Source organism: Pezoporus occidentalis, unplaced genomic scaffold (genome assembly GCF_034315485.1).
Source record: "Pezoporus occidentalis ecotype Australia unplaced genomic scaffold, CSIRO_AGI_Poc_V1 ctg21, whole genome shotgun sequence".
In the NCBI taxonomy this organism is placed as follows: domain Eukaryota; kingdom Metazoa; phylum Chordata; class Aves; order Psittaciformes; family Psittacidae; genus Pezoporus; species Pezoporus occidentalis.
This window is the reverse complement of record NW_026913964.1, coordinates 2,171,682-2,197,765: the sequence shown is the minus strand read 5'-3', so window position 1 is coordinate 2,197,765 and position 26,084 is coordinate 2,171,682. Positions and strand designations below refer to the sequence as shown.

The window sequence follows — 26,084 nt, the reverse complement described above, 5'->3', positions numbered from 1 at the left end:
TAAATTCCAGGCCAGAGATAGCTGCACAGAGGATCTACAGAGCTGTGAAATCTTGCATCTGAGTTGGCTTGCTTTGTCTAGAAAAAGGAGCCACAAATATTAAAGCAGAGAAATTAATCTGTAAATCTTTGTCACTGAAATTAATTACACTGGTGACAAGAACTGTTAAATCATCATATTTAATCATTGTGAATATATAGTTTCAGGTTTGGAGAGCCCAAAGGCAAGCAGGAAAGCTCCCTAAAGATGGAAGCTGAGGCAGGGAGGCAAAACCTCAGGTTAGCTGTTTAGCAGTGAAGCACGTCTTTAGGCCTTGGGTCCTTGTGCCTAGGCCTTAATTCCAGCCACTAAGCTGCAGTGTCTCCCACTTCACAATTTCAGCCTCTATTGTAAGGATCCATAACCTCCGAGTTGGTGATAGGATACTTTTTGGATTGGCTCTGTGACAGTACGCGGGAGCTGGAGTTGCGTGTCTGCAAGGCTCTTGAGCATGTCAGGCCAGCTGTGCTCCAAAAACACCAGGAAAGGAGCAAAAGCAACTCCATAATAAAGTGTTATGAGAACATTTGCTTTCTTTGGTTTTTCTTAAGCCTTAACTTGGCGTATTAATCATTACAGAGCAAAGAATGTGTCTAGGTTACCAGGGAATATAAATAAGAAGCAAAGAATGTGTACAGTCTTGTATTTCTTGTTGCTAAAAAGCAGCAAAGTGCAGATAAGAAGGACTGAAGATTCACAGTCCTAGAGGAGATACGGTTTCTTTCCTGAAGAGTTTTGGTTTGAAGTAGTTGCACTGTGGGATTATGGGTTATATATTTTATAATCTCTTTTTATGTCGAATGGAAGGAATGGTATTTCATCTCCTCTTAAGTTTTTGTCATGCATCTAGGGCTACAAATGGGTCTTGTCTTGGCAGTTGCTACCTCTAACTTTTTTGTAATATGTGCTTTTTCAGCTGGATATTTTGACTCGCATGTGCTTTCATTCCAGTGACTATAGTGAAATCATCAAAGGGCAAGTAGTATTTCAAAGGGCAAGAACTCCTTCTACACATCTTTTCTGAACAGTTTCTTGCCAGCTGTGGAGGGAGCTCGTTTTTGAACAGTTTTTCCCAATCCTCGCCTGTTACAGTTCAGCTTTGTTTTCCTTGTGGGTGTTTGGGATGAGCAGCTAGAAAGAAAGGAAATTTTCATGTTTGTTGCTAGGTATGCTTTTGACAATTGCTACTTCATAGCCATTGAGTTGCTTAGAGCTGTTGGTAGGTACTGGGAAAGTGGAAGTATAAAACAAATACTTTGAAGCTATTACATCTGTGTAGCAAGACAATCTCCTCGAAGGTGGCTGAAAATCTGAATTCTTTTATACACTGTATTTGTAAAGATTATACTAAGTTGCCATTTCCTTCCCGTGTGCCGTTTGATCTGTTGCAGAGTCTGAGTGGGTGGAATGTGTGGGACTCAGCCTGTTCTGCCAGAACTGATGTTGTCTTCTGTGACTGGTAAATCAAGGTTGCAGCAACATCCCACCAGGACTTTGTGCGTCTTGCTAGTCACGAGGCAAGCTTACTGATAGTTTCACTGGCTTACCTCCCTTCTTTCTAAAAAACACTCCCAGTGGCACTGCCAGTAAGTAAGAAGACCACATACTGAGTTAAGGTTTTGCAGGGTCCACCTTAGACGCCACCTTTCCTACTATTGCCTCACCAGCTTTTAAATTGCCTAACGCTGTTGAAGTGTTAGGCGTGTTAGAAAAGTGTATCATAGCTAGCTAGTTCTTCTCAGTACAAGAAACTTCTTACTTCGTTTTGAAGCTTAGTTCTTCAGCTTCATTCTGTGTATCTTGGAGCTTTTAAATTATTGGAGTCTGGATTGAGTCTGTATCAACTAATCAGTTCAAGAAAATGTAGTTGAGAATAGCTGCACTTGCAGCATAACTAGGAGTCTCTAAGACTTTGTGATCTCTGGGAGAGCTAGGTTTGCCATGTGGAGTACTTCTGTCACTCTGTAGTGTAAGGAGCCTCCCGCTTTGAATAGGATGGCTTGAGGAGTGTTCAAGTGGGGTTATTTTTGTTTTCCTGCCGGACTTTGCAGAGAAGTTGTTTGTGATGCTGAGATACTGTAAAGCCAGTAGGAAAGACGATTTAATATTTATGGCTAACCTAACTACATCTGGAGTGAAAATATGAAGTGTGCTTGAGAGGCTTTCCAGCGAGACAGGACTAATAATTCTTTGCAGTTCTGCCCAGCCAGTGGTAAATTATTTGAGTGCTTGTTCTGACAGGTCCCATGACAGAGATGAGTCATTCTTAAAGGATAAACAAATCTGCCCAGATATTAGATATATTCAGTGGTCCTAAACAGAGCCAAAGGTCAGAAGAAAAATGTCATTACATGATGTAAAAGTGTTTTCCAGTGCATGTTGATGTAGCAGATTAAGGTTTCAGGATTGCTGTCCTTACCCACCTTTCCTTAGCAAAACTGTCTGTAGACGTACCGCAGAGGGAAACTTCAGTAACCTAGGGCTATGAGCTTCCCCTCTCAGTTTCCACGTAGATGAAAGTGGAACAATGTTTAGCACAAAGCCATCTCCTGTGTGCATACCATTACTAGATCAGCCTTGGCCAAACTTCCAAATTAGTACTGTTTGGATAGGCTGAGTCAAAGGCAACAGCTGCTGCTGCTGGAAGGATGAAAAATTAATCAGCTGCGAGAGGCTCATTAGTGAATGAAGGAGGCCAACCAGGGCAGAGCTTTAAAGTGACTTGTCTAGTCACTTCAGTCACCATGCACAGTAAGAAGACAGGGCTCCTTTCTAAACTCTAAAATTCTTACTCTGGAGATTCCCATGTCCCATCCCTACTCCCTGCCTCTTGAGTAGATACATGACTCTGCAATAATTTGCATTAAGTCTCGGAATAAACCATGGCAGAACTGGGGTTAGAGGGTAGGCACAAGCTGGCCTCTTAGGTAAGGAGGAGCCAGTTGTTTGTGCGGGTTTGTGGTGTCTGCCGGAGTTCCACCTCACAGTAGAAGGAGAGCAATGGACTCCTACTGCTGCTAGTGTTACCAGAGCTTGAGTGGCTGTGCTGGAGCCTGCAACGGAGATGTATTTTGGGAAACTGCCATAAGAAAAACTTTTAAGGCCTTACCAGAAAAGGACCTTGATTACTCTACTAAGATGAAGTTTAGGGAGTAGAAATGTTTTGTAGTCATCTGTAAATCTGAGGCACTGCTAAACTGTAGGCTTCTTGTCACTTGCTGGTAGAGATGAGTTTTGCTCTGCCATATTCTGAAGGTGTATTTCCCTTGTGACCTCACCTAGTGTCAGCAGAGGGACACTTTTATTTCAGTCAGGACTTAACAGACCAGTCAGCACAAATCAGTCATCCCTGCCCTATCAAAACCTCGTGTCCAAAATCAGCATGAGCATCTGATAGTTATGCTTTTTCCTATTGTGTCTTACTGTTTTTGTTGAAGAGTCAAATGCTTTTCCTGAGACCAGAACCCAGAGTGTGTGTCAGGCTTTTACCCTAAATGACCGGTTTGGGCATTACCATCTCCAAATTGAAAACCCACCTAGGGTGGAAACAGCAGGGTGAATGCGCAGGTTACCTCTGAATTGAGACCAGTTTTTAGTTTTGTAGGTTTCTGGAAAGAGGTGAGTAGGGACAAGATGAGCAGTCAAAGCTGTGTGAAGAGTGAAGTTTAAAATTAGCAGCAGTAATTGAGGACAGTGGATGTTAAATCTGAATTCAAATGCCACGTTAATAACTTTTTTACTAACCTGCCTCTACACAGTAGGTGCTGTAAGTTTCTGTGCAGATGCCTCTTTTTTTTTTTTTTTTTGGTAAGAATATCAAATTATTTTGACAAGTTCTTGTTACATTTTTAACTAATCTCCTTGTTGCAATATAAAGGAAGATTTGGACTCTTTAAATTTCTTAATCAGAATTTCAAACTAAAACCCATATGCAACTTCCTTAGGGGAACCCTCTTAATATTTTTCCGGGGGGGGGGGGGGAACCCACAGAACTGTCTGGGTGCGACTTATGACTGTGGGTTCTGGGTTTCAAAACCAGAATCCAGGACTCTGCCAATTATACAAAGTGTTGTTACACACTTGCTTAATTTCCTTTTCCAAACACATGGAAGTAATTATGGGGTGGTTGGAAGAAGGCACGGAGAGGCCAGAAGCAGCCTTTGGAAACAAAAGCAAATGAAACATGTGCCACTTGGAAAGCTGTGCTATGCCCACGGGAGAGCAGGTTTCTGTATTAAACTGGTCAGCTGGTTTTTGTCCTTACTGGACCTGAGCAAGCTGCATGAGCTTCCACACACATCACCAACAGCAATTATTGATTTGTGTTTGTGTGTGTGTGTGTGTGTGTGTGCAACAATAAGATTGCTTTATCAGGAGATCTTAAAAACAGTTCTGCAGTTGTTCGTGGTTTGTTTCCACCTCCTCGTAAATGTTTCCGGAATTAATTTAGCCATCCTGGCTTTGTTTAAAAGCACCAGGTTGTTGTCTTATGATCTGGTGTTATCCTGATGTCCAGAATGCCCGGTGCGGATGAGAGCTCTGCTGCAGTCAGCCCTGTGCAAACATAATGCAGAGCCAAGTCTGAGGAATTTGGCAGTCTTGGAGTTTTCAGCCTTGGAGTTTGTCAGGCTGAATCATTTGGGAATGTATCTGAGGGGAGCGCATTACAGGTAGGCCTATAGCAGGGAAAATAATACAGTTGTCATAGTGAGTAGCACTCTTCTAGGGAGGCAAATCTGCTGCTGGAGTGCAGTCGTGTTTTGGTTGCTGCTTTCCATTACGGAAATCTTCCTGTCGCCAATGTGGGTTTTTGTTAGCCCCGTGTCTTGGTTGTCCCTCCCTAGCATGCAGTAGTCTGTGCTCCTGTTTTGGAGTCAAAAAGGAACTTGAAGGCACGAAATGTTGTGGGTTTTTTTCCTGCAATTTCAGTGGGAAAGGGAGTTGTCCAACTGAAGCAAAGCTTTCCAAGGGGCAAATTGAGGGAAGTACATTTGATATTGAGATAATCTGTAGCACTCTAGAAGCACCCCTGGCAGCTTCATATAGCCTAAACATTTTGACTGTTGTAGAATGTAAATAAAATTTGCATTTTAGAGCAGGCTTTGATGCTAATGGTTTTCTTTTTAGGAGATAAGCCACTAGGGGGGAAAAAAAGCTTATTTCTAATAGAAAGATAGACAAGACCCATAATTAATGTTGCACTAGCAGGCTTCCTCCATGGTTGGCTAATCACAGCTGAGTGTTAATAAGCATAGAGTTTTTTTAAATACTGTTGTAACATGTTAATTAAGATAATTCGGCTCCATGTGTCTCTTGAGTTACCAGATGGCGACTGCATTGGTGGAAGGCTGCAATTAGAGTCTTTTCTTTCTTGCTTTTTCTTCCTCCTGCCCTTAAGGAAAAAAAAAATAAAATGAGGCAGCTTTGGTGTGTAGGGGATGGCTGTGTGAGGGGTGCCTGTTACTGTACACAGTGTGCTTGTGTCTAATTATATAAATGCACTGCTATATGATTATATATATACAAATCTCTCTGCTTTGGTTTCTTCTCATTTACCCACATTATGGCATAAAGAAAAATAAGCCTCCTCTTCAGGGTATGTCCTTGCTAGGGAAACCGTAATTTCGTCATAAAGGCTCCAGTCCTGCTCAATTTGTTCTTCTGTCAGTGACTTCAGAGTAAGCAGCATCTGGAGCCAGAAAAGACAGAGAGCTTATTTTTCGGGGGACTTTGGCCCCTGGTTAATACACAGAACCCAAAAGAGGGTTATGTTTTGCAGTGTGTTTTCCAGGAAGGCTTAAAATATTTTAGGGGCAGGGTCCACGAGAAATGTGTGTGCTCACAATGGAGGCCTTTTGTTGACTTCTGCCTCCTCTGAGTAAAATACAAAGAGGTCCTTTAGCCTCAGCTGTTGTGCCTGGGCCCCGGCAGCAGCTGCCGTCTTGGGTTTGTCCCTGTGGGAAATCACCCATCTGCTCATGGGCTAGAGAAAGCCAGAGTGCTGTAAAGGAGAAGGTTCAAAATCTCTTCCCTGGTTCCAGTCCCCATCTCCACCCCAGAAATTATAGACCAGTGGAAAACCTGGGCATCTGGTAATCTGTCTTCTATGGTGTGAATGCTATCTCCGGCTAGAAACATACTGAATTCTCAACTCCTTCCAGCTGGCAGAGGGTAGTTTCAGTCTGGGTCCCTTTTCAGATGTTGTATCTGCAGCTACTCTTATTTGCATAGTTAAAACACATGGGTTAGCACACTTGTGGGCAATAGGCAAAAACCCACTAACACCTCGACCTATCTGGAAAGGAAGCAGAGCATGCTTCACCTCCACTGGGAAAGATCTACCTTCCCTCTAGAGAGAAGGCTTTATAATGTCTGTGGGAGACATTGGAATTTAGTTATGTGAGCTAAAAAATGTCCCCCCGGATGTCCCTAAGGGTACTGGGAAAGGGTAGAATCTCAAATAGAATTCCCAGAGCAGGCCATTACTGTGCTTTTCAGAGCCAGCCTGCCAAGAGAAACCCCAGTCTAAAGCACGTGGCTCAGCACAGACCTGCTGCTACACGCAGTGACATTTATCTGTGGAATACTTGATGAGCCATTTCCTAGCCTGACACTGGAATTAATCCAAATGCTCGGCTGGGGAGAACAATACAGAAGCAGAGGGTGCATAGTGGGAAGCTGCTGTGCTGAAAGCTGTTGAGCTCACCCAGGCAAACATCACTGGTTGGAAACCTGAAGGTATTTAGCACTCAGAAATGAAGCTGGCATTCTTACTAGTTGGGGCATGCAGATGGAGGTGACTGCTTTTGCATTTACCACTTGTGCTTCTGTCACTACAGTGCATCCCCCTTGTCATTGCTTTGTCAACAGGGAGGAAGGAAGGTGTGGGTGAGGAAGAGGCAGTTCTGTTGATCAGAGCCTATCTAGTTCTTTTTGTGTGCAGACCAGCTGTCTGGGAAGTGATTTTTGCTTTGGAAGAAGATGGTGTTTAGCTGATGTAGCTAGTCTAAAAAGGGCATGAAATGGTAACAGACTTGCTTCTTACTAAAACCAAACTGCTGCTGAGGGAGGAGGGGCTTCCAAAAGGGGCTTTTGCTGGATATAGGCTAGCTTGTGGGCACAGGGAAGAGAGGAGAAACAAGGATGTTGCCTGTCTAGATTTCGCACTGGAAGGGAAGCTACCTAGTCTTCTCCCCCCAAGTCATCTCCTGCTTTGCAGCAGATGCCTGGAGCCAAATGCCAGTTCTGCCTCAGGCAGAAGGAAGTGTTATGTGTGACTCAAGACCCTGGTTTAAGAGGAAAAAAATCCTGACCCAAAAAGGAGCTTGTTTTTGCAAACAAAGGTTTGCAAAACCCAAAGGTATTGTTTTTGTTCTGCAGTCAGGATGTCACTGCAGAAAAGAGGCTAACTTGGACAGTGTATTTCCTGTCTGTTAGTTGGGAGGGGTCTATAAAACAAGTTCTTGCTCTTGGAAATGGTGTGTATGCCAGTTGTATGCATGCTTTTAGTTTCAGTGCTGCTTTTCTGTTTTTTTTCTTGCAGTAGGTATATAGTGGGGTTTGAAGTTCATCATATGCTAGGTAGGGATCTGTCCTTCCCTAACAAATGTGATGGGGTTTGAGATGACTGTTTCTCTAGGAGGAAAAGCTATGTTTAAAACTGCCCCTCTCCTCCCCCCCCCAATAAATTACTTGGACAGAAATTTGGACATTGTATTCTGCTAGGTGTAAGCTGCGGCACTGCCATCTATCTGCAGCACTGGGAGCCTAGTGTGTTGTCTTTGTTGTTGCTCAAGAAGCTGCTAAGTCAGCTTGGCAACTTTGGCTGGTTACCCTGATGCTGTGGCTAAGGATGGTAGTGGCACCATTATCTGATTGGGTCACATTCATGCTTCCCTGCCTACTGGTGACAGAGGTTGGGAGTATATACAGTAAATAGAAGGGATCCAAGAACTGGGCCAAGGGAGGGGTAAATTGCTTCCTTATTGGTTTATTAAATGACCAGGTTAGTGGAGAGGTTGGGTAGTGCCCTGCTGGCAAGAGCTGAAACTGCAAAGAGAAAAAACCATGTCTCTTTTTCTCTTAGCAAAGGTGGCCAGAGCTCTTGCTAGCAAAATTCATTCAGTTGCTTACTATTTTCCATGAAGGAAATAGTATGGCCTCTAGTCCTAGGACAATTTAACCAGTTGCTTTGTGTTCACAAAGATGTTTGCTTACCAGGCCGGACATGGTAAGCATGTCTCAGGCTGGCATGAGACAATCATGACAGGTTTAACTAGACTGGCCAGGGGAATGTTTGCCTTGTTAGATCAGGAGGGTGGGTTTTGTTTGTAGGATGTTTTTCCTCTGTGAGCCTGGATAACATCAGTTACATGCACTATGTCTTGTAGATGAGGAAAGAGCTGAGGATCTTCCATTTCCAGTCTTCACATCCCACAAAAGTTGCAGTTGTCTAAAAAGTCAGGAGATGTTAACATATCCAAACAGGGCACATGTTTGGGGGATCCAGTAGAACAGACATTGTTTACCAGGACTGCCTTCAGAATGTTTCAGCACTGACATGTAGGATTCCTCTGGCGCTGCTCTGAGGATGGTCAAACATGCTAGAGCACTCGTATAGTCAGTGAGGAATTTACCTGAGGCTCAGTCCAGCTTCCTCTTGTAGTTGCTGGGATTTGGGCCTGACTCATATAAACAGCAACTCTGATTTGTCAGAACTGTTCTCATTCTAGCTATAGTGACCTTTGCACCTTGCTGTGGAGAAGTAGAATAAATGGTTCTGGACGATAAGTGCAAAACATCCCTTTGTTAAGCAATATTGTACCCATCTGTCTGCCCACTAGAGGTGAGCAATGCAATGGTTTGTGCTCCCCAGTTACAAATTACTCACTCTAGCAACAATGATCTTGTCTGTTCTTGTTGTCTTGTTCTGGGTGTTTTTTTGTTGCCTTTTGGGTTTTTTCTTTTCATTATAAGAATGCATTCAGTTAAGGAGGATTTGGTTTTCATTTCTGTGTGGTCAGACTAACCAGCAAAAGAGGTGAGTGAAACACAGGTCAGGTGCTTGGTGCAGGAAAAAGGGGTGTGAGGCTCCTGCTAGGATCTGGGAGTCTTACTAGTTGAAAAAAAGAAACACACTACCAAGCAAAACAAGACTGTGGAGAGGTGCATGTCGGTCACCTCTTGTAGGGTGTTGCGCTCATGCATAGGTCACTACTAGGGAGTTTTTGTAGTTCTGTAGCCATTATCCAGTCAGACTGTTTTAATCTTACATTGTATGTGTAAGTGAAGTGTGTTGTACTTGGTTCTTGCCACAACAGGTACAACCTGCTTGGGCTTTGGAAGTCATCTGCTTGTATGGGAATTTCGCTCTCGGAGATCAAGGTTCAGCTGTGCTCCTGTGTTTTGTGTTCTGAGTATATAAACCCCTCGCTTTTATGTCAGCAGACAATATACCACATGCTTCCATCTGTGGTATTATCTGTAACCATGGCTTGGGTTTGTGTCATTTTTACATTATGACAGAAATGTTTTGTAGCTCTTCCTCAGGTCAGTGTTCAGGACCACAGCTCAGCTTCAGCTCAGCAAGCACGTGGAAGGTCCATTTCATCCTTTGGTGATTAGGTTAATCAGTTTGGCCAACTGACATCTCTTTTCATTTCTAAAAGAAGCCATGTTCCAACCCCTCACAGCTGTCTGTGAATCTGGTAGAAGAGAAAGCAAGTGGACAGTATTTTCTTATGTGACATAGACACAGAATGCTATGATAGGAAACTACCTGTAGGTATATACTGACTTAAAAGTTTCTCATTTGTGTATAAAAACAGTCTATGTATTAAATACCTAGTATTTTGGAATGACACTTGCAGAAACCCCAGTGCATAGCTTTATTTCTGCCTGTCAATCTGGAAATGACAGTTTCCTTACCTCTGAACAGAGTTCAAAATGTTTGGACTTCTCATCAATTGTTATCTCCTTCCTGTTTTCCAGCAGTGTATGCTGGCAGAGAACCAGCTCTCGCAGGAGCAGTCATGAACATCAGTACGTTAGAAATGGGGCCTTTGGGAGTAGAGTTTTTCTCCTGTTGTGCACAGTGCTGCAGTATTCAAAACCACTGTTTTGGTGCGTCCTCAAAGCGTGATGGTTCAAAATGCAAGTGTAGGATGTTGGCAACCCCCTAGGAAGTTGATAACTTCCATAACTTGGCTCTCTTTCTCTTCCCTACCTGGCATGAATGTTTGTTTCAAGATGTCTCATAAGCGCTGGGATGCTTCCAAGAGCATGTGTTTCAGGGAGGGAGTTGATGAAATTCCTGCATGTTTCTTTGTATTTCAGATATAACCCAGTGCCATTGTGAGTCTGGGCTGAGGCTATTGGGAAGGGGGTTGATTGTTACAATCTCATGAAACATCAGCAAAACTTAATGCCCCAAGCTGCAGACTTGGGGCATAAGCTTTGCTGGTGTTTTATGAGATAAATGGTAGTGCAGAATCAGACTACCTTTTCTTCTGTTAGCCCCATTTTAGATGACGTGTATGGAGGCAATTGAAGAAACTCATTATGGAGTATGTGAAAGCTGAAGGTGCTGAAAACTTAGGAACCGGTCACTGCTGTGAAATGCTGCATTGTCTGTTCTGAGCTTCCTGGGTGCCTGTGTTACAGTGAGATGGGACTTGGTTTGCAGAGGTGCTGAGCTCTGTCAGAGATACCAGGGAAGGGGAGCTTGGTCCAGCAGCAAGCAGAGGTATTTGACTTCCTCAGGTTTTCAGGCACCACCAGTTCATCTTTTACCTACCTAATTGCCCTTGCCTGGGCCATCTCCAACAGTCTTTAAAGCCATCAGCAGTGTCTAATAGCCCTCTCCAAAGCTGCAGGCTCTGAGATGCTCTGTTCCCCTCAGAGTGCCTTGCAAAGGACAGTTCACATAGTCTTCCAAGGAAGCTGGGGTTGCCCAGAGGTATTCAGTCAGGTTGAGAGTGGAGGGCATTGGTGTTCTGGCTGCCTGATCCAGATCTTTCCCTCATCACATGAACGGTGTTCTTCCATCACAGTGAAGGTGATGTTTTAAAATACTTGTGAGTCTCTTGGATGCTGTGAAGACAAATGAGCTAAGGGGGGGGGGGGGGGAGAGGGGAGGGGAAAGGGGGAGGTGACTAATTCTGCAATCTCTTCCCTGTGAAGAGGATGAATCAGGGACAACTGACTGAACACACTTACCAGCTGCTTCTCTCCTTTTGTGTGCCAAGTGCAGCTGAGGAAAAAGCCAGTCTGCAGTTGGGTAGCTGCAAGCCCTTGAGTGAGGAGGCCAAGCCAGGGTTCTGTAAGTGACTGATGTGGTATTTATAACTCATCAGTGTAGATGGCACTTTGCAACAGAAGAGGAACCAAACTGTGAGCTGCTGCCTGGTCCAAAAGAGCTCCTGGCACAGTGGTCATGGTCAGGAGAAGGGGGAACGCAGGAACAAACTCTGTTTGCTGCAGTCAGTTAGAAAGATGCTGTGTGTGGCTCACAAGCAATTCCAGGCATCTCGTTTGGCATAAAAAGGTGTAAGAAGGTTGTCCTCTCTGCACCTGAAGTTTTGTCCGCTGCTGTGGCAGAAATAGCTTTCCCCCAAGGCTGTCCACCATTGCCTAGACAGGTACACGTTAAGTTGCTGAGAAGATTTCTGGTGCTCTTGCTATTTAGCAAGAAACCCTTCTCCTGGGCTGCAGATGAAGCAGGGTATATGTCTATGTGCCTGAAAGTGAAATGTGCCTTGAATCTGTCTCTTCAGCTGATCCCAGCCGACCCTAAGTGTTGGACAGGCTTAAAGTGAAAGCAAGTTTTAGCTTCACAAGGCAAAGGGTTAAAATACTGGTTACAAAATGGGAAATTATTGCAGAAAGGAAAAATAAAGAAACAGAAGAGGCAACAGTTAATACTCGGGAGGCATGGAACAGTGGCTTCTCTGAAGCTTATTGAAGAATAAATCTCCTCAAGAACAAAGTCATCTTGAAGAGCTGGCGCTTAGACCCCTGTTAACCTCTTCTCTCAAGAAGTAAATTGAATTGCTGTTATAAAGCTGGCAGTCCTCATACCAGAGGGTTTTTGGCTTTGCTCAGCATTTCATCTTGGGATTTACTGGCATTTACAAGGCAGTACCTATGATGCATTCGCACATGTGATTAGGTTCAAGGGTCACCTCCACTGCAGCAGTGTAGCAAAATTTTCCACAGTGGAATGAAGCTTAGACCTTTCCCAAAATCCAGTTACTTGAACTTCGCCCAGCTGTTTCTTGCTGTTTGTCCCACAGTAAGTGGGACACTTAGAGGCAGAAGGTGGGAATGCGTGCTCTAGGGTTTACGGGCAGGCCTGGATCACCACGCTCTGATGGAATAGGGTGTGGGTAGGTTAGCTGGTTTTCTGTGCTGCAAGATCGTTCATGAGAAATCTTTGCAGTATTTTCTTTTGTGAAGTTTGAGAAGCTGATGTGGATTTAAAGGGAAAAAAATACGGATTTCTCCCTCATTCAGCCCCAGCAGATACAGTGTTGGGGCTGTTCTGCCAGGTCACTGTGACCTGCCAGAGGAGGGGAACTTCTACGCAATATGACTATCTTGGGTTTAGTGCAGTTTCGTCAGTTGTGGTTTGTTGTTTTTATTTGAATGGCTATCAAAAATTCTACAGGAAAATTTCTGGCATGTGCTGTGTCTATACCATTAGTCAGCATAGGGGAGATGCAAGGAGAATTGTAAAGTGCCTTCAGCATTCCAAACTTCACATAGGTAAACAGAGGGGCTTTTAGAAATGCCTTTGTCGTATAACTAGGTCCTTGTTAAAATAGACTAGAATATTTATTCCTACTGCAGCAGAGCTTTGTTTCCCATACTGTTGGTGGTATAGCTATGTAAAATAGCTGAAATCAGTGTGGCTTCCAGGGTGCCTTATGGCAATGTCTGTACCTTGATGTTGTACCCGTAGTATAGTGGAATGTTTGCTTTCTTCAGTTGTTTCAGTAAGAAATCTCACACTTTTTACCTTGTCAGGCTAATAGGAAAGCCTGATTGTGTTTCCCTGTGGGGAAAAGATACTGCCAAAGATTTTCTGCACCTCTTTCATGTGGAATCTCTGTTGTGTCTCTGTTCAACAATATCGCCAGTTTGATGACTGCCAACTAGATTGTACTACTGGGGTAACAAGCAGTATTTAGCAATCACAGAAGACATCAGAGGTGAAACTCAGCAGTGTTCTGTGCCATCGTGTAACAGTCTTTCCTCTTGGTTTTGGTAGCTTCTTGATTTAGTGGGTGTTCATAGGTGGAAGTCTGCCTATGTGCCTTATCTATTGTACATCAGATGTCTTTCTCTGAGATATCCTCCATGATGCTTTCTCTTTTCTCTAGATTGTCCCCAGCCACCACAGCCTGAGAATGGAGGCTATAAGTGCCACCCTAGCCCCTGCAACAACCCTCTGACATCAGGCAGTGTCATTGAGTATCTTTGCGTCAAAGGCTACATGCTGAAAGGAGATTATAAATACTTGACCTGCAAGAATGGAGAGTGGAACCCAGCCATGGAAGTCAGCTGCAGGCTCAGTCCAGGTGAGTGCTCCCTGACTCCAGTGAAACAGTTAGAACTGCCCTTGCATTGGCTTTTCAGATTACCCTTAAACACTGTGACAGTGTGATGCTGAGGAAGTCCATACAGCTGCCTCTCATTACTCCAGCAATTGTATACATGGGGCTCATAATCACAGCTCTTCATTAAAAACGTCTCTTCTGTAAGAGCCCATGAGGTGCAGGTGCAGAGTCCCTAACACAAGGAGATAACCCATGGAAAGGAGTGTAAAGGAGGCAACTTGTTACTTAGGTGGAGCCTCTTATTTTGACATCCCAGAAGTGGTAGGGGTCCAGACTGAAGCATTGTCCCTGCTGTCTGGTTTTGCTTCTGATGACAGCGCATTTCCCTCCGTGGCGTACCTGTATGTCCACGTGTGCAAGTGCATGTGTGATTATGTAGAGCCAGTTTTCCATCCAGACAGGTTAAGTAACTGTTGCCCTCCTTTGGTAAAGAGCTCGATGGTGCTGCTTTTCACTGTACTGTCAGGAAAGAACACTGCTGACATGGTTTCTACTTCTCTCCAAATGGAAGTGGACAGCTTTGTTTTGTGTGTGTCTCCCAGCTGAACAGGAGTTCCTCCATCAAAGCAGGAAAGTAAAAATGTTTGCAGGAAAATGTTCATCATACAGCTCTTAGTTTGTCTACAGCTTTTCTGGTTTTAAAAGTACGCGTACTGCATAAAGAGAGATCTGCCTTCCCTCTTCAAGTCTGGCTTGTTGGTGGAGTCTTACTGCTCAGTCATCCTGAACCAGCAAAGTGTACACTCCAGGATGAAGTCCAGTAATCCATAAAGCAAAATGTGTTAGCTTAATCAGAAGGAAACAGGAAAGTACCGTCTTAAAGCTCTTTATGGAGCTCACGGCGTACCTACGATCTGTGGAACATCCTGTCCTGTCCCAAAGACACTGTCTTCTCGGTGTCTCTGTCACAGCCACTCCTATAGCTCCTTCCTATGATGTATAAGGAAGGGAATTGGGAGTTTACCTGGCAGCGACCAGATCCTGAAGAGGTTTTTCAAATCGGCATAAGCTTGCTTTCCACGGTGGTTCCTTCCCTCTTGCTATACCCAGGCTGGAGAGCAAAGCTCTGTTATTGCAGGTAGTGTTCTCTGGGTGGCATTTCTGCCTGGTGGCACTTGGCCTACATCAAAGCTGAAGGGTCTGTGTTGTGATGAGCAGAAATCTCTCAGATTTCTTTAGCATTCTGAAGAGTCAGTGGCCTTATCAAACATACAGAGCCTCAGAAGTCTGACCCAGGGAAAAAGCCATTGCTTTCACAGCACAGGCTCTGAACAGCTGGTCAGCCGATGTTTAACTAGCTGGTGTCTTTCACAGGGCTAGAAGGAGGATGAGATTAGGAGACAGTAATGAGAAAGACATGGTTGGTAATGGGTAAGGTCCCACCTGCTCTTTGTAGAGTAAATGAAATTCCTAGCAGTTACCAGATGTTTTGTGTAGCTCTGAGCCTGTCAGCCCCATGGCCTTTTGACAGTTTATTGTACGAGTTAGCATCCTGTTGGAACATGAGATGGTGAATGTGCTGGAGTGTACCCTGGATAGCGAGCAGTTTTACAGCATCATGTACTGGTGCTGAAAATGGAGCACTCTTTTTTTCCCACCCTCTTTCCTGTCAGCATATTCAGAGAGCCCTTAGTAATGCTGAAAATGGAGATCCTTACTCAAACTTATTTGCCATAGAGAAAAATGTACCAGATATTGTGGTTTTTTTTGGTTTTGTGTTGGCTTTGTTTGCTTGTTTTGTTTTGTGTGATTTTGTTTGTGTTTTTGTTGTGATTGGTTTGGTTTGGATTTTTAACCTGCTAAGAGGTCAAGCTACTTCTGAAAAATTTCAGGAAAACAAGTTCAAAATAACCGTAGGTTTGACCTCCAGCTTGCATGCCTGTTTTGGGCAAAGATTTCAGGCTGGAGGCTTAAAACCAATGGTCTTCCAGCTTTTTTGTTCTGCTTGCATGCTGCTCTTTCCCTCATCCCTACCTGCATATGTGTCCTGCATCCCCTGTCCTGCAGTTTGAGACCTATGCTCCCGAAGAATGTGTTGAATATAGCAAAAAGGAATTGCATATATGGGAATATCTCTAAAGTGAAATACACAATAGTATTTGCCAATGGAGAGGTGAGGTTTTTCAGATCTCTACCAAAGATGTAAATTAGCAACAGAGGCAACTCATATACAGGCAGCTATTTGCTCTAGGGAGGTGAAAGAACTAGTGTTGCATTCTAGGCATAATATGCAGTGTTCAGCAATACCAGCTGCAGGCCTTTCTCTCTCCACACCCAATGTATTCCTGTCTTGCAATGGCCCTTTAAAAGCCAGATTGGTTCCCATACAGTCACAGGGCTCAGCTAAGGAAAGTTAGGAGTGATGTGAACAGGGCACATGTGTCTAACACTGAAAACTCTGCATCCTGAAGCAACAGCTGTCTTCTCTCTCTGTTCCTGGAATGTTTGTGTGAGAGAGGAACTGAATACTTGCTGTGTCCTATATGTACCCACCCAGGTGACTTCCACCCCTTCCTTTGGGACGCTGTTCCTTCAGCCAAGAAAACCCATTATTTGGAACTTTTTCTATTGTTTGGCCTAAAATACCCTGCTTATTGTGATAGACAATTATTGGCCTTGCTGGTGACATAGGGCATTTTTTAGCTTTTGCTCAGCCAGATCTGTATGTTACATGACCCTTACCACCATCTATCAGTGCCCATGGCCTGCTTGCACTGCTTTTCTGTTTGTCTTGTGTTTTTTTCCAAAGGACGCTTCTATGTGCATGTTCTATTTTAGATTCCCTGTATAGCTGTTGTAGAGATGTCAGCTTGGGCTCTGAACTGTCCTGTATGAGAGAGCTGGTATGCCCTGACCGTGTGGGAACTTGGGTTCCTCATATATGTGCCCAAGTGTAATTCCTGAGACCAGGCAATGTGGATGTTTTGTCTTTTTTGTCACAGTGATTTAAAGGAGTGGATCATTTTACCTTCTGTTCCTCTTGGTTTTGTAGAAAAGGACTCTCCCCCAACAATTGGAGTACCCACGCTGTCCATAGTAGCCTCCACAGCAAGCTCTGTCGCCCTGATTCTGCTCTTGGTTGTGCTGTTTGTTTTGCTGCAGCCAAAGCTGAAGTCATTCCATCATAGCAGGTAAGTGTAGCTGGGGTTTGGAGGTACTCAGAGGCATCCTGTTTCTTTGCCACAGAAACGCATTAAGGTACTTACTTGGTTTCGACATCCATTTTGGAGCAACTTACCTACTCTCAGTGGCACCTCTGTCCCATGGCCCAGCAGTAGTCTGAAATGGTGATCTGTGATACCCAGCTGCAGGCCCCATTCAGACATGCATCTGATGATGCCATACCTGGCTATAGGTAATCTCCTGTGCCTTGTAGGCTTGGATAGCTACCACAGTATGTGTCTGGGTATATATGTGCATCTCCCCCAGTCTCTTCGTGAGATCCTATGGACATGAGTGCAGGCAGTACTGCTGATTAGCATGCAAATCTGCCATTGTTCCCCACTGTGGGAAAAGAAACCTCCTGCCCTGGGTTTGTGGATGGGAGGAGGGTCCCAGCCATAACACTGCTACTGGCTGAGGTCAGCAAAGCCACTGTGGACTCTCTCTTCTGAACCAGCTACTAGTGCGCCTTAAAGAAGAGCAGATATGGCTGTCCAGCAGTGGGGAGGTTGAGACGTGGAGCCTGTGCTTTTCTGAGGAAGTTCAAACCACTGGAAAAGAAATATTCAGTCTTAGGACTCTGGCCTAGGTTATTTGTGAGCTGAGGTTGTTCACACTGTGCCAGTTTAAGAGCTGCCCCACCAGAGGTTGTGTCACCAGCAGCAGAGGTGGCAGAAAAGGCAGTGCTGGGTGTTGCAGAGTATATCAGTGTAACAAGCTGAAATCAGCAGTGGTCAGAGCTTGTTTTTTATCTGCTGACAGCAGAGGGCTCTGAATCATGATCTGTGTCAAATTTAGCTGGACGCAGGTGAGGTGGGAAGCGCTGTAACCTGTTTCAGCTCTCGCTGCTAAATCCATCAGGCACTCTGAATTACAGCCCCTGTTCATCTTTATGGCAATTCATAGTAGGGCTGCAAGGCTATGCTTGCTTGACTTTGTTAAACCACCATTCATGTTTTTGTCCTCCCGTAAATAAGTCAGTGGTGAGCATTAGAGTTCTGCTGTGGGAGGTTCCTGGAGTTCATGGTAACATATTAAAATATAAATACTCCACTTGATTTCTCCTCTTCCTCCTCCCCCCTTTTGTTTCTTTTTTTAAGGCGAGACCAAGGTGTGTCTGGAGATCAGGTCTCCATCATGGTGGATGGTGTCCAAGTGGCCTTGCCATCCTATGAAGAAGCTGTGTATGGCAGCACAGGGAACTGCATTCCACCCTCGGACTCCCGAGTGCAGATTGTGCTCTCGGAGGGAGCTGGTCAGAATGGAACCAGAGAAACGCAACAGCAGGACCAAGGGGCTCGCAATAGCTTTGAAAGAGAAGATGAAGCCCCTGGACATTCTGGACTGTGTGAAGCCAGTGGCTCTCAGCGCTCTGAAACTGTTCTTGTGCATCAGGCTGCTACCTCTTCCTGGGTAGCTGGCATGGCTAGCAGTAGACCTGTACGCAAAGAAGTCCAAGATTCAGAAAGCAGTGACATACAGAGTCTTTTATCACTCACTTCCTCTGAGGAATACACAGATGGTATGTAACTTGGGCAGCGAGCACCGAATGAGACCCTTGTAAGAGTAGGTCCTGCAGTTGACTACCCAGAATGAAAATGGCAAGGAATGCCCTTATGTATGTCAGGCAAAGGAGGAGCTTTTGAAAAGAGATGTCCCAGTCTCCATGGCATGTTTCACAACTTATATGTGCAAGCAGTGTTTTGATACCTTCTTTTGAAGTATGTGGTACTCAGACTGGAAGCCCAGGGCAGCATGGAAAGACTGTTGGGGTTCTTTTATTCACTCCCGTTGCCTTAGCAAAGAATTTGTGGAGAAATGCCAACATCACAGTGCAAATGCAGTAAAATAGCTGTGTTTGTGCAAAACAAGTTGGTGGGAGTGGGAGGTTATGCTTGGAATACACACCCTTTGTGATGTTTGGGCTTCTTCATTTTTAGACTGTTTAAGTAAACGGCTTACTGCCATGGTGCATACAGCACTGCAGCCATGGCATGTGAGAAGATCCAAAAGGGATGTGCTTGAATGTGCTGTAAGGGCAGAGGGGCAAGTCTGTTAAACAGCCAGTGCATCTCGCATTCTCCACTTCTGTTCTGCCCTGAAGGAGTGGCTTTACAGTGCCAGAGCTGACGTGAAGCTGCAGCTTAAGGTTGCTTCTACAGAGATTGCTTGTCTTGGCAAGAAGTCTAACTAGCTTGTAGGTAGCTCAGGGCAGAGCTTCTCCTTTCCATAGTGTCAAGCCCTACAGCCATAGTAATGCCATGCAGAACCCTTGCAGTAAAAACAGTTAAAGGGGATTTCTGCTAAAGGTTGAATAGCAACATGTCCTGAGCCAGGCATTAAACCTCAAGTGCTTAAACAGCAGAAATCCAGGAATGAAGCTTAACAAAACAAGTCCATAGTGTAGAAATTAGAGGATGTTGCCTCTGCACTGTCATTTTTATCACTGCCTGAAAACATGTATTGCATCTAAGGCTTGTTGTAGAGCAGCAGATTGCCCCTTGCAGCAGGAGACTGTAAGGCTTGTGCTTATGGCTCAAGGATGAAGAAGATGCATCTACTGGATTAGGTTGTATTTTTTTCAAGGTAGATAAAGGCAAGTGTGATTTTTGTATTTCCAGCCATCGCTGTCACAGTAAGAAACATGCCTTGGACATTTTTAGGAACTGAAAAGATTTTTGAGGTTATGGGAAAGAAAGAAACTGTCATTCCCAAGGGAAATTATTACCTTCCTCTAAACAACACTGGTGAGGCTCTACTGGGAATACTGCATATTGCTGTGGGACCCCCAGTTCAAGAGAGATGTGGAGAAACTAGGCAGGCTCTGTTGGAGGCCTGCCAAGATAGATAGGGGCTTGTGAGGAGTGACTGAAGGAGGTGGGCTCCTTTGCTCTGGTGAAGAAGCAGCTAAGGGCCAAGCCAACAGTTACTTTTCAGGGGGGTGAAAAGACTCTGGAGCCAAACTCTTCTCCACCAGTTGATGTAACATGGGACAGTGGCCACAAGCTGTAGTTTGACAGATTCAGTTGGGCTTTAGGAAAACATTTTGTGCTAGGAGAGTAGTGCAGGACTCAGATGGGCACCCAGAGACATGATGGAGTTTGCTGTCCTTTGAGATATTTCAAGGCCGGAGCTGGCAGGGGCAGGTTGAGGCAGTCCTCCAGAGGTCCCTTCTGCTGTGGTATGATGATAGGAAGACTGCGTTACCACGAGCTTGTCTTGCTTGCAACAGTAGTTTTTCTGTTGACATTGAACAGCAGAAGTTTGACTACTTTTTCTTTTTTCTCTCCCCACCATTCAGATATTCCCTTATTGAAGGAAGCATGAGGCCTGCTGTGTTTGTCTAGCCTTCTCCTCTTGGATTTCTTCCTCTTCCCTTCCCCCTGCCTTCAGGACAGAAGCACTCTGTGCAGCCTTCCCCGTCCTTGTGAGCTGTGCCCTGGATACCTCCACGCAGAGACGCCCCTCAGCTGAAGATCCAAAGGATGTCGCCAGGTTGCCTCCTGGATGCACCAGTGGAGTTGGTGCAGTGCTGGCTTCCCCATTCCATCAGCATCAGGGGCTCAAGGAACAGAGTGGATTTGAGCTCTCCTCTCCTCTTCCCCAGCCAGATGTTTGACAGCAGTCTCTGAAGAGCTGCTCTTTTCTTGTGCCTTTCTCCTCCTCACACTGGCTTGTTGCAGCTTATTAGCCTCTCTAGCCCCTCCGCTGCCCAGAGAGCAGTAGCTAAAGCCGCTTGCTCACTGGGTGCAGACGATTTATATATACATATATATGTTACATAGGCTCTTCTTCCAGCATCCTCTTTGTGATAGGGCAGGACAGAACGCCTCACTGGGACTGAAGCTGGGCTTGGGAGGGATCCCAGTTAAGGGGCAGCTTGTGATGTCCAGGAGCGCCTCAAATGAGATGGCCTGTGTGACAACTTAGCTGTGCAATAACAGTTCATTGGGAATTGATAGAGCACTGAAGGCTGAGAAGTCCAACGTGTAGGAATGCCCTCTGCCCCCGTTTCAGAACCGTCTCCACAGGAGTCCATTCCTGAAGATCACTTGTGTCTCCTTCTTCCTTCTCTACCTGTGCAGCCCACTTGATCATGCCATGTTTCTAGAAGCTGGGACTGCACCACCACCAAAACAACCCTTTCAGCTTTGTTCTGGTGCCAGAACAGCTCCTGGTGTTAGGTTGTAGAAGAGCCTTGGAGAGTGGGCAGTGGTTAGCAGAGCCCAGAAAGCTTGAAGGAAGGGACTTTCAGTTAACCAGCCCTGTGTTAACTATGAGTTAGCCCCATTTACTTGAGACATCAGAACTGGTACCAAATTTGTGGCCCTGCTCTTCTGAATAAGCTGTGTGTCTCAAAGCTTTTTCAGTTAAGGTGGTTCTGCGCTAAAGCTTAAGTTCCTTAGGTCATATCTCTACTTTGAGATCTAATCTGGAAGTGGTTCAGGTATCTGAAAATGTCAAGAGAAAAAAATGCCACAGGTAGTAAATGCCTAGTGCCAGTGGGGCAATCCCAGGTTACCTTTCCAGGCACACTAGGTACGTTGGTACTTGAATCCTGGTTAGCTGCCATCTCAGAGGTTGTCTTCCTAGCTTCATACAGCAAGAGTCTGCTGTTGTATCCTAATGGGCTTTAGCAGGCCCACAAAGAAGGGCTCCTTCCTTGTGGCTGGGAGTAAATAGCATTTAAAAAGTCTTCTCAACCCACCACAGTTGCCTGTTGCTGCGAGGGAAAGCTGGTTACATTGACAGCAGTGCTAGAGGACACCATAGCTTATTCCTGAACCTAGGTTTTGAAGATTATTTTAAGTTCTGGTAACAGGGAAAAGAAAATCCAAAAGTACATATACCTCTGCCCCCGCCATTATCTACAGCAGGTCAGAACATCCTGGTTGCTGTTAACAGCACTCTCATTTTGCAGGAAGCCACGTTCATCTGAGGTAGGTGATCCAGTCACAAAGGCATTGTGGTTGTAAGGTTCTTCACCAGGGAGGTCTGGATGGTGTTCCGTGGGATTGGTTTCAGCAAGAAGAGTTGGCTTCTTAGATGCACGTACCTTGTCCTAACTATCTTGAAGTAACCAGGGAAGTGTTTGCCCTGCGAGAAGCTGCTAAATTTTTGAGTTGAAGGAGCAAAATGTCATGGCCTTACACATCATGTGGTAGCGTACTGGTAAATAGGGTTACTGTCTTTGCTGCTTTGCTTTTGGCTTGTATGATCTTCACCATCCTCACCCTTGTTGCCCCAGGAACATACCGACACAGTGCTTGGTAAAAGTGATGCATCACCTTTATATATAAAATTACTGTGGCTTAGCTCCAGTTCCTGGAAATGGGGATTAGCCACAGTATCCACCCATTGTACACACTGCTCCTGTTCCTGATTAACTGTTAAATCCCAGGACACCTGGGACAGCATGTGCCTGTGAATGGAAAAATCCTATTTTCCCTATCCTTGTTTTAGAGGGATGTTATTAATTTAAAAATACAGTATTTTAAACTTCTTCCTTGCTCATTTTACCTTGCATTAACACAGGGATTTGGTAAATTCCCTATGGGTATTTTTTTGTTCAGTTTGGGTGGGGAAAATCCCATGTCCCTTTACAATGGGCTGCAGTGTCTCAGCTTCAGGCATTGTCGGGAGCAAATGTTGCTTACGCGTCTGCTATTGGAACTTTAGAAGATAAGCATGGAAAGCTTGTATTTAATTTGTACCTTCTACCTTGGGCAAATTGTCTCGTTTGCTGGTTTGTCAGGACAGAGGGATCAAGTGAGCGCAGTGGTAAGGAAGGGAGTATGGAGGGAAGAGTATGAGACTTTGACTTCTTTCCTGCTACCTAACCAAGTTGGAGCAGGAGTTGCTCTCTATGCACTTAAGGTCCTGTCTGCTCAAGCTGCCACTCAGCCGTCAAGGTGTAGAACTTGGGTACATCCTGTTTTCCTGCAAGGGACAGTGCTCTAACTTAGTGTTGCCATCAGGTTGGTGGGAGAATCCTGCAATGAATCGGGAAGCTGATCCCAAGGCCTGACTCCACCCTGGACAGGAGCCTGTTCCGCCAGTAGAAAGCACGTATTGCGTGGCCCTGCCTCTCTCTGCTATTGTAAAGCAAGCAGCTGCCAGTTTGGGAGAGAAAAACACAATTTGGGTGGGGAAGAGAAGGAAGCAAGCTGCACAGATGAGAGAGTGCTTTAGTTTTGTTTCATTTATAGAAATTGTGGGAAATGGCTTTACTAAGGAGCAGGAAGTGTGGAGGTGGAGGGAAATATGCAAGCATAGATCTTGTGATCACCATAAACAGGCAGCTTCTGTTGGCTTGCTGAGGGTAAGCCAGCAGCTCCCAGGCTGGTCTGTGGTGTGCTGGCTGGTAACCCCAGCTCACACTTACAGCTCCTGCCCAAGAGCCTGTCCCCTGCAGCAACGCTTGTGGGAACAGGCCCCAGGCACCCCTGCAACCCAGAACATGGAAAATGGTTTGCAGGCATCACATCCCTCTTGCCCGTGTTCTCAGCTTTAGTGTTTGTTTTCATATGAAGTGAGGTAGAATGGCTAGGGAAGAACCTGAGAGATGTCTGCTCGATGAGGGTTTTTTGAGGGAGGCGGGAGCAAGGCCTCACTTTCCTGATTATCAAGCAATTGCTGCTCATTTGTGTTTGTCTTCGTTCTGTGGTTGGGAAGGATTGGGAAGGCTTCTGGGCTGAGATTTTTTTAAAAAAGGAACAAAAATAAAAAATTAAACCCCACCCCCCAAAAAACCCTCCCAAACAATCAGAAAACCCAACAAAACCTAAATTGCACAGTCCTGTCTCATATGAGCAAGGGCTGAGGCTTAAGGATCTTTCAGTGGTGAGCTCCGCTCTGTCTTGAGAGCGTTCATTACCTCTGAGCACAGAGTGGCCTCTTTGGCTGTTGCCATAGGTAGGTGCAGCCTGGATCTTGGCTCAGATCATAAGGGCTCAGCCTTGCAGGGTGTCACATAGCACATTATTGGGGGGTTTAACTTACATTTTTTTTTCTGATGGGGCCACAGCCACTTTCACTCCCCCCCACCCCCGTGTTTGGCAGAAGAATTCAAAGGGAGGTATTTCTTCCCATTTAACACTCCTGACATAATCATCTCGTGCTCATACATGCTGGATCCTGGGATATTCAAGAACAGCAAAACACTTTAGTTACACTGGGAAAATGAAAACAGCACTTATTTTAAATGTTTCAGTTATTTTTGGAGTCCGATACGTTAAAAAGGGGCATTTCAGAAATTGAGACTATTAAGGTGCAATAGAAAACCTTCCTTGCTCCCTTTCAGTTGCATAGATTAAAAAAAATGAAGAAAACTGAACCTACTTCAGTGTTTACAGCCCAAGTGTGGCAGAACTGGTCCGGCCTGAGAGAACCAGGAAGTGAAGCTGACACAGTCTCCAGTCAGGATCTGCACGCTGAAGCTCAGCTCAGGGTGAGCTAGCTTGAATTGGGTGAGAGGCTGCCCTGCGGGGGGTGTGGTCAGCAGCATTGATGGAAGAGATGGGTTTGTGTGGTTTTACTTTAAATAGCTTGCATCTCCCCACCACTACTGCATAAGAGGTGAAAAACAAAGCCAGAAGGAGAGACGTGCTGTAGCATGTCAGCCTATGGAGTTGTTGCCAAGTTAAAACTGAAGGAGTTTGGGAAGCAGAAGAGCTTAATGCATTGTTATCCCTTTTCTTAACCACCAGGGAACTTGCTGTGTAGAAGAATGCTTACACAGCAAGCATGCTGCTTGTTCACCCCTCAGACATCTCCCCTGAGGTTTCTGCTTGTTCTTTCAGCTCCGGTGTGGTGAACTGTTTAATGTATCTGAAGCCTTTACGTGGCCTTTCAGCACGTGGAGAAGTCAGGTGTGTCAGGAAGAAATCTATTCCATGTGTTCTGGGAGTAAACATCCTAAGATGCTCCTAGAGGTGGATGACTTGGGTCAGTACTAAGGAGTAGGCTGAGAGATCAATAGGCTCAGCCCTTGGAAGTCATCTGGGATGGCCAAGTCACTTGTGGCACAGAAAAGGGAACCCAAGGAGGGGGGTAAGGAAGGGCTGTAACTGCACAGAGGTATGCTGCAGGCTCGTGAGCTAATGCATTCATGACTGGGCTGTAAGGAAGCTCGTGCTTTGTTTAGGTGATTTAGCAGATACCAGCAGGCTTGCTGTATAAAAAAATCAATTTCCAGCTGGTTGGACCCACTGAGATTTCCTCGCTGACCTTGTCAGAACACATTTGTGAAACCTGGTATTGCTGTTCCGATAGCAGGTGTTTAAAGGAAAAAAAAATCTGCCTTATTGCTCTCTCCAGGTAACCAGTTAAATCAGTGTCACTTTCTGGTTTCTGTATATAAATGCAATAAACCCCATCCATTTTGAATGTCCTGCCTCACCCCGTCCTCATCCTCCGGTCCTTACCAGGGAACTGCAGATCAAACTCGCTCTTTGTGAAAACCTTTGTTTGCAGAAGAACTTAAGAAACCTTTATTCTCTGATACACATTGGAAGCGCAGAGAGGTTTCCTAGAGCAGGCTTCCTTTTAAGACTGTATTTTTATACAGGAAATAAGCCTTTTTCCAATCCTTCACCCCCTCCTCCTGCCTGTGCACACCAGGACAGAGCAGCCGCTTCCCACACCTCTGCTCAGGGCCCTGTGTGCAGCACTTGCTTCCCAACAAGCCCCTGCAGGGGTGTGCAGCTGCATGTACCCACCAGAGCAGGTTCTGCTGATGTCCGCATATGCTTCCCTTGAGCTGTGCTGCTGCTTCTGTCGTCGTGTGAGCAAGGATGGAGGTGACTTGAGCTGTGCTGGAAAATGTTTCTCCAATGTGCTTCCTTCCAAAAGAAGCCAAGTGAGGTTGGCTGTGAAGCAGATGTCTGAGATGCGGTGGGTAGGGTGCTGGTGGTTACTGATGCAAAGGGAAGGGGATATCGGTTGCCTTTGTGCATTAATCTTCTTTCCTGTATGTGTTTTCTTTTTATCTGAATTGCACCACTATGGAATTATTTTGCAGAATGGTACTCCATATATATGTGGGATTTAAAAACAAAACCATAATTGATGCTGTGCAGGATGTCACTCAATTGGTTTTATTTTGCTTTATTTTATATATATTTTCTGGTATCCTGTACATTGCAGTGGGTGTGAAGATAGTATTTTAATATTTGTACAAAGTTTAATTTAATTGTTCTATGTATATAACTGCATTTCTAAATTAAAAAAAATCTTTTGAAGTGAAGCTGTAATCTCTTGTGT

At 45.0% G+C, this 26,084-nt stretch overlaps 1 protein-coding gene across 3 annotated transcripts in view; it reads left to right on the top strand.

Annotated features, from left to right (window-relative positions):
• Nucleotides 1-22,323, top strand: part of SUSD6 (sushi domain containing 6) — an 81,017-nt gene extending 58,694 nt beyond the window's left edge. For all 3 annotated transcript variants that reach the window (XM_062619189.1, XM_062619190.1, XM_062619191.1), the window contains 4 exons: nt 13,422-13,619; nt 16,651-16,789; nt 17,921-18,342; nt 20,122-22,323. In XM_062619189.1, the coding sequence (XP_062475173.1) occupies nt 13,422-13,619; nt 16,651-16,789; nt 17,921-18,342; nt 20,122-20,147 (785 nt within the window). In that variant the 3' untranslated portion in view covers nt 20,148-22,323. The remainder of the gene's footprint in view (nt 1-13,421; nt 13,620-16,650; nt 16,790-17,920; nt 18,343-20,121) is intronic.
• Nucleotides 22,324-26,084: the final 3,761 nt, after the last annotated feature.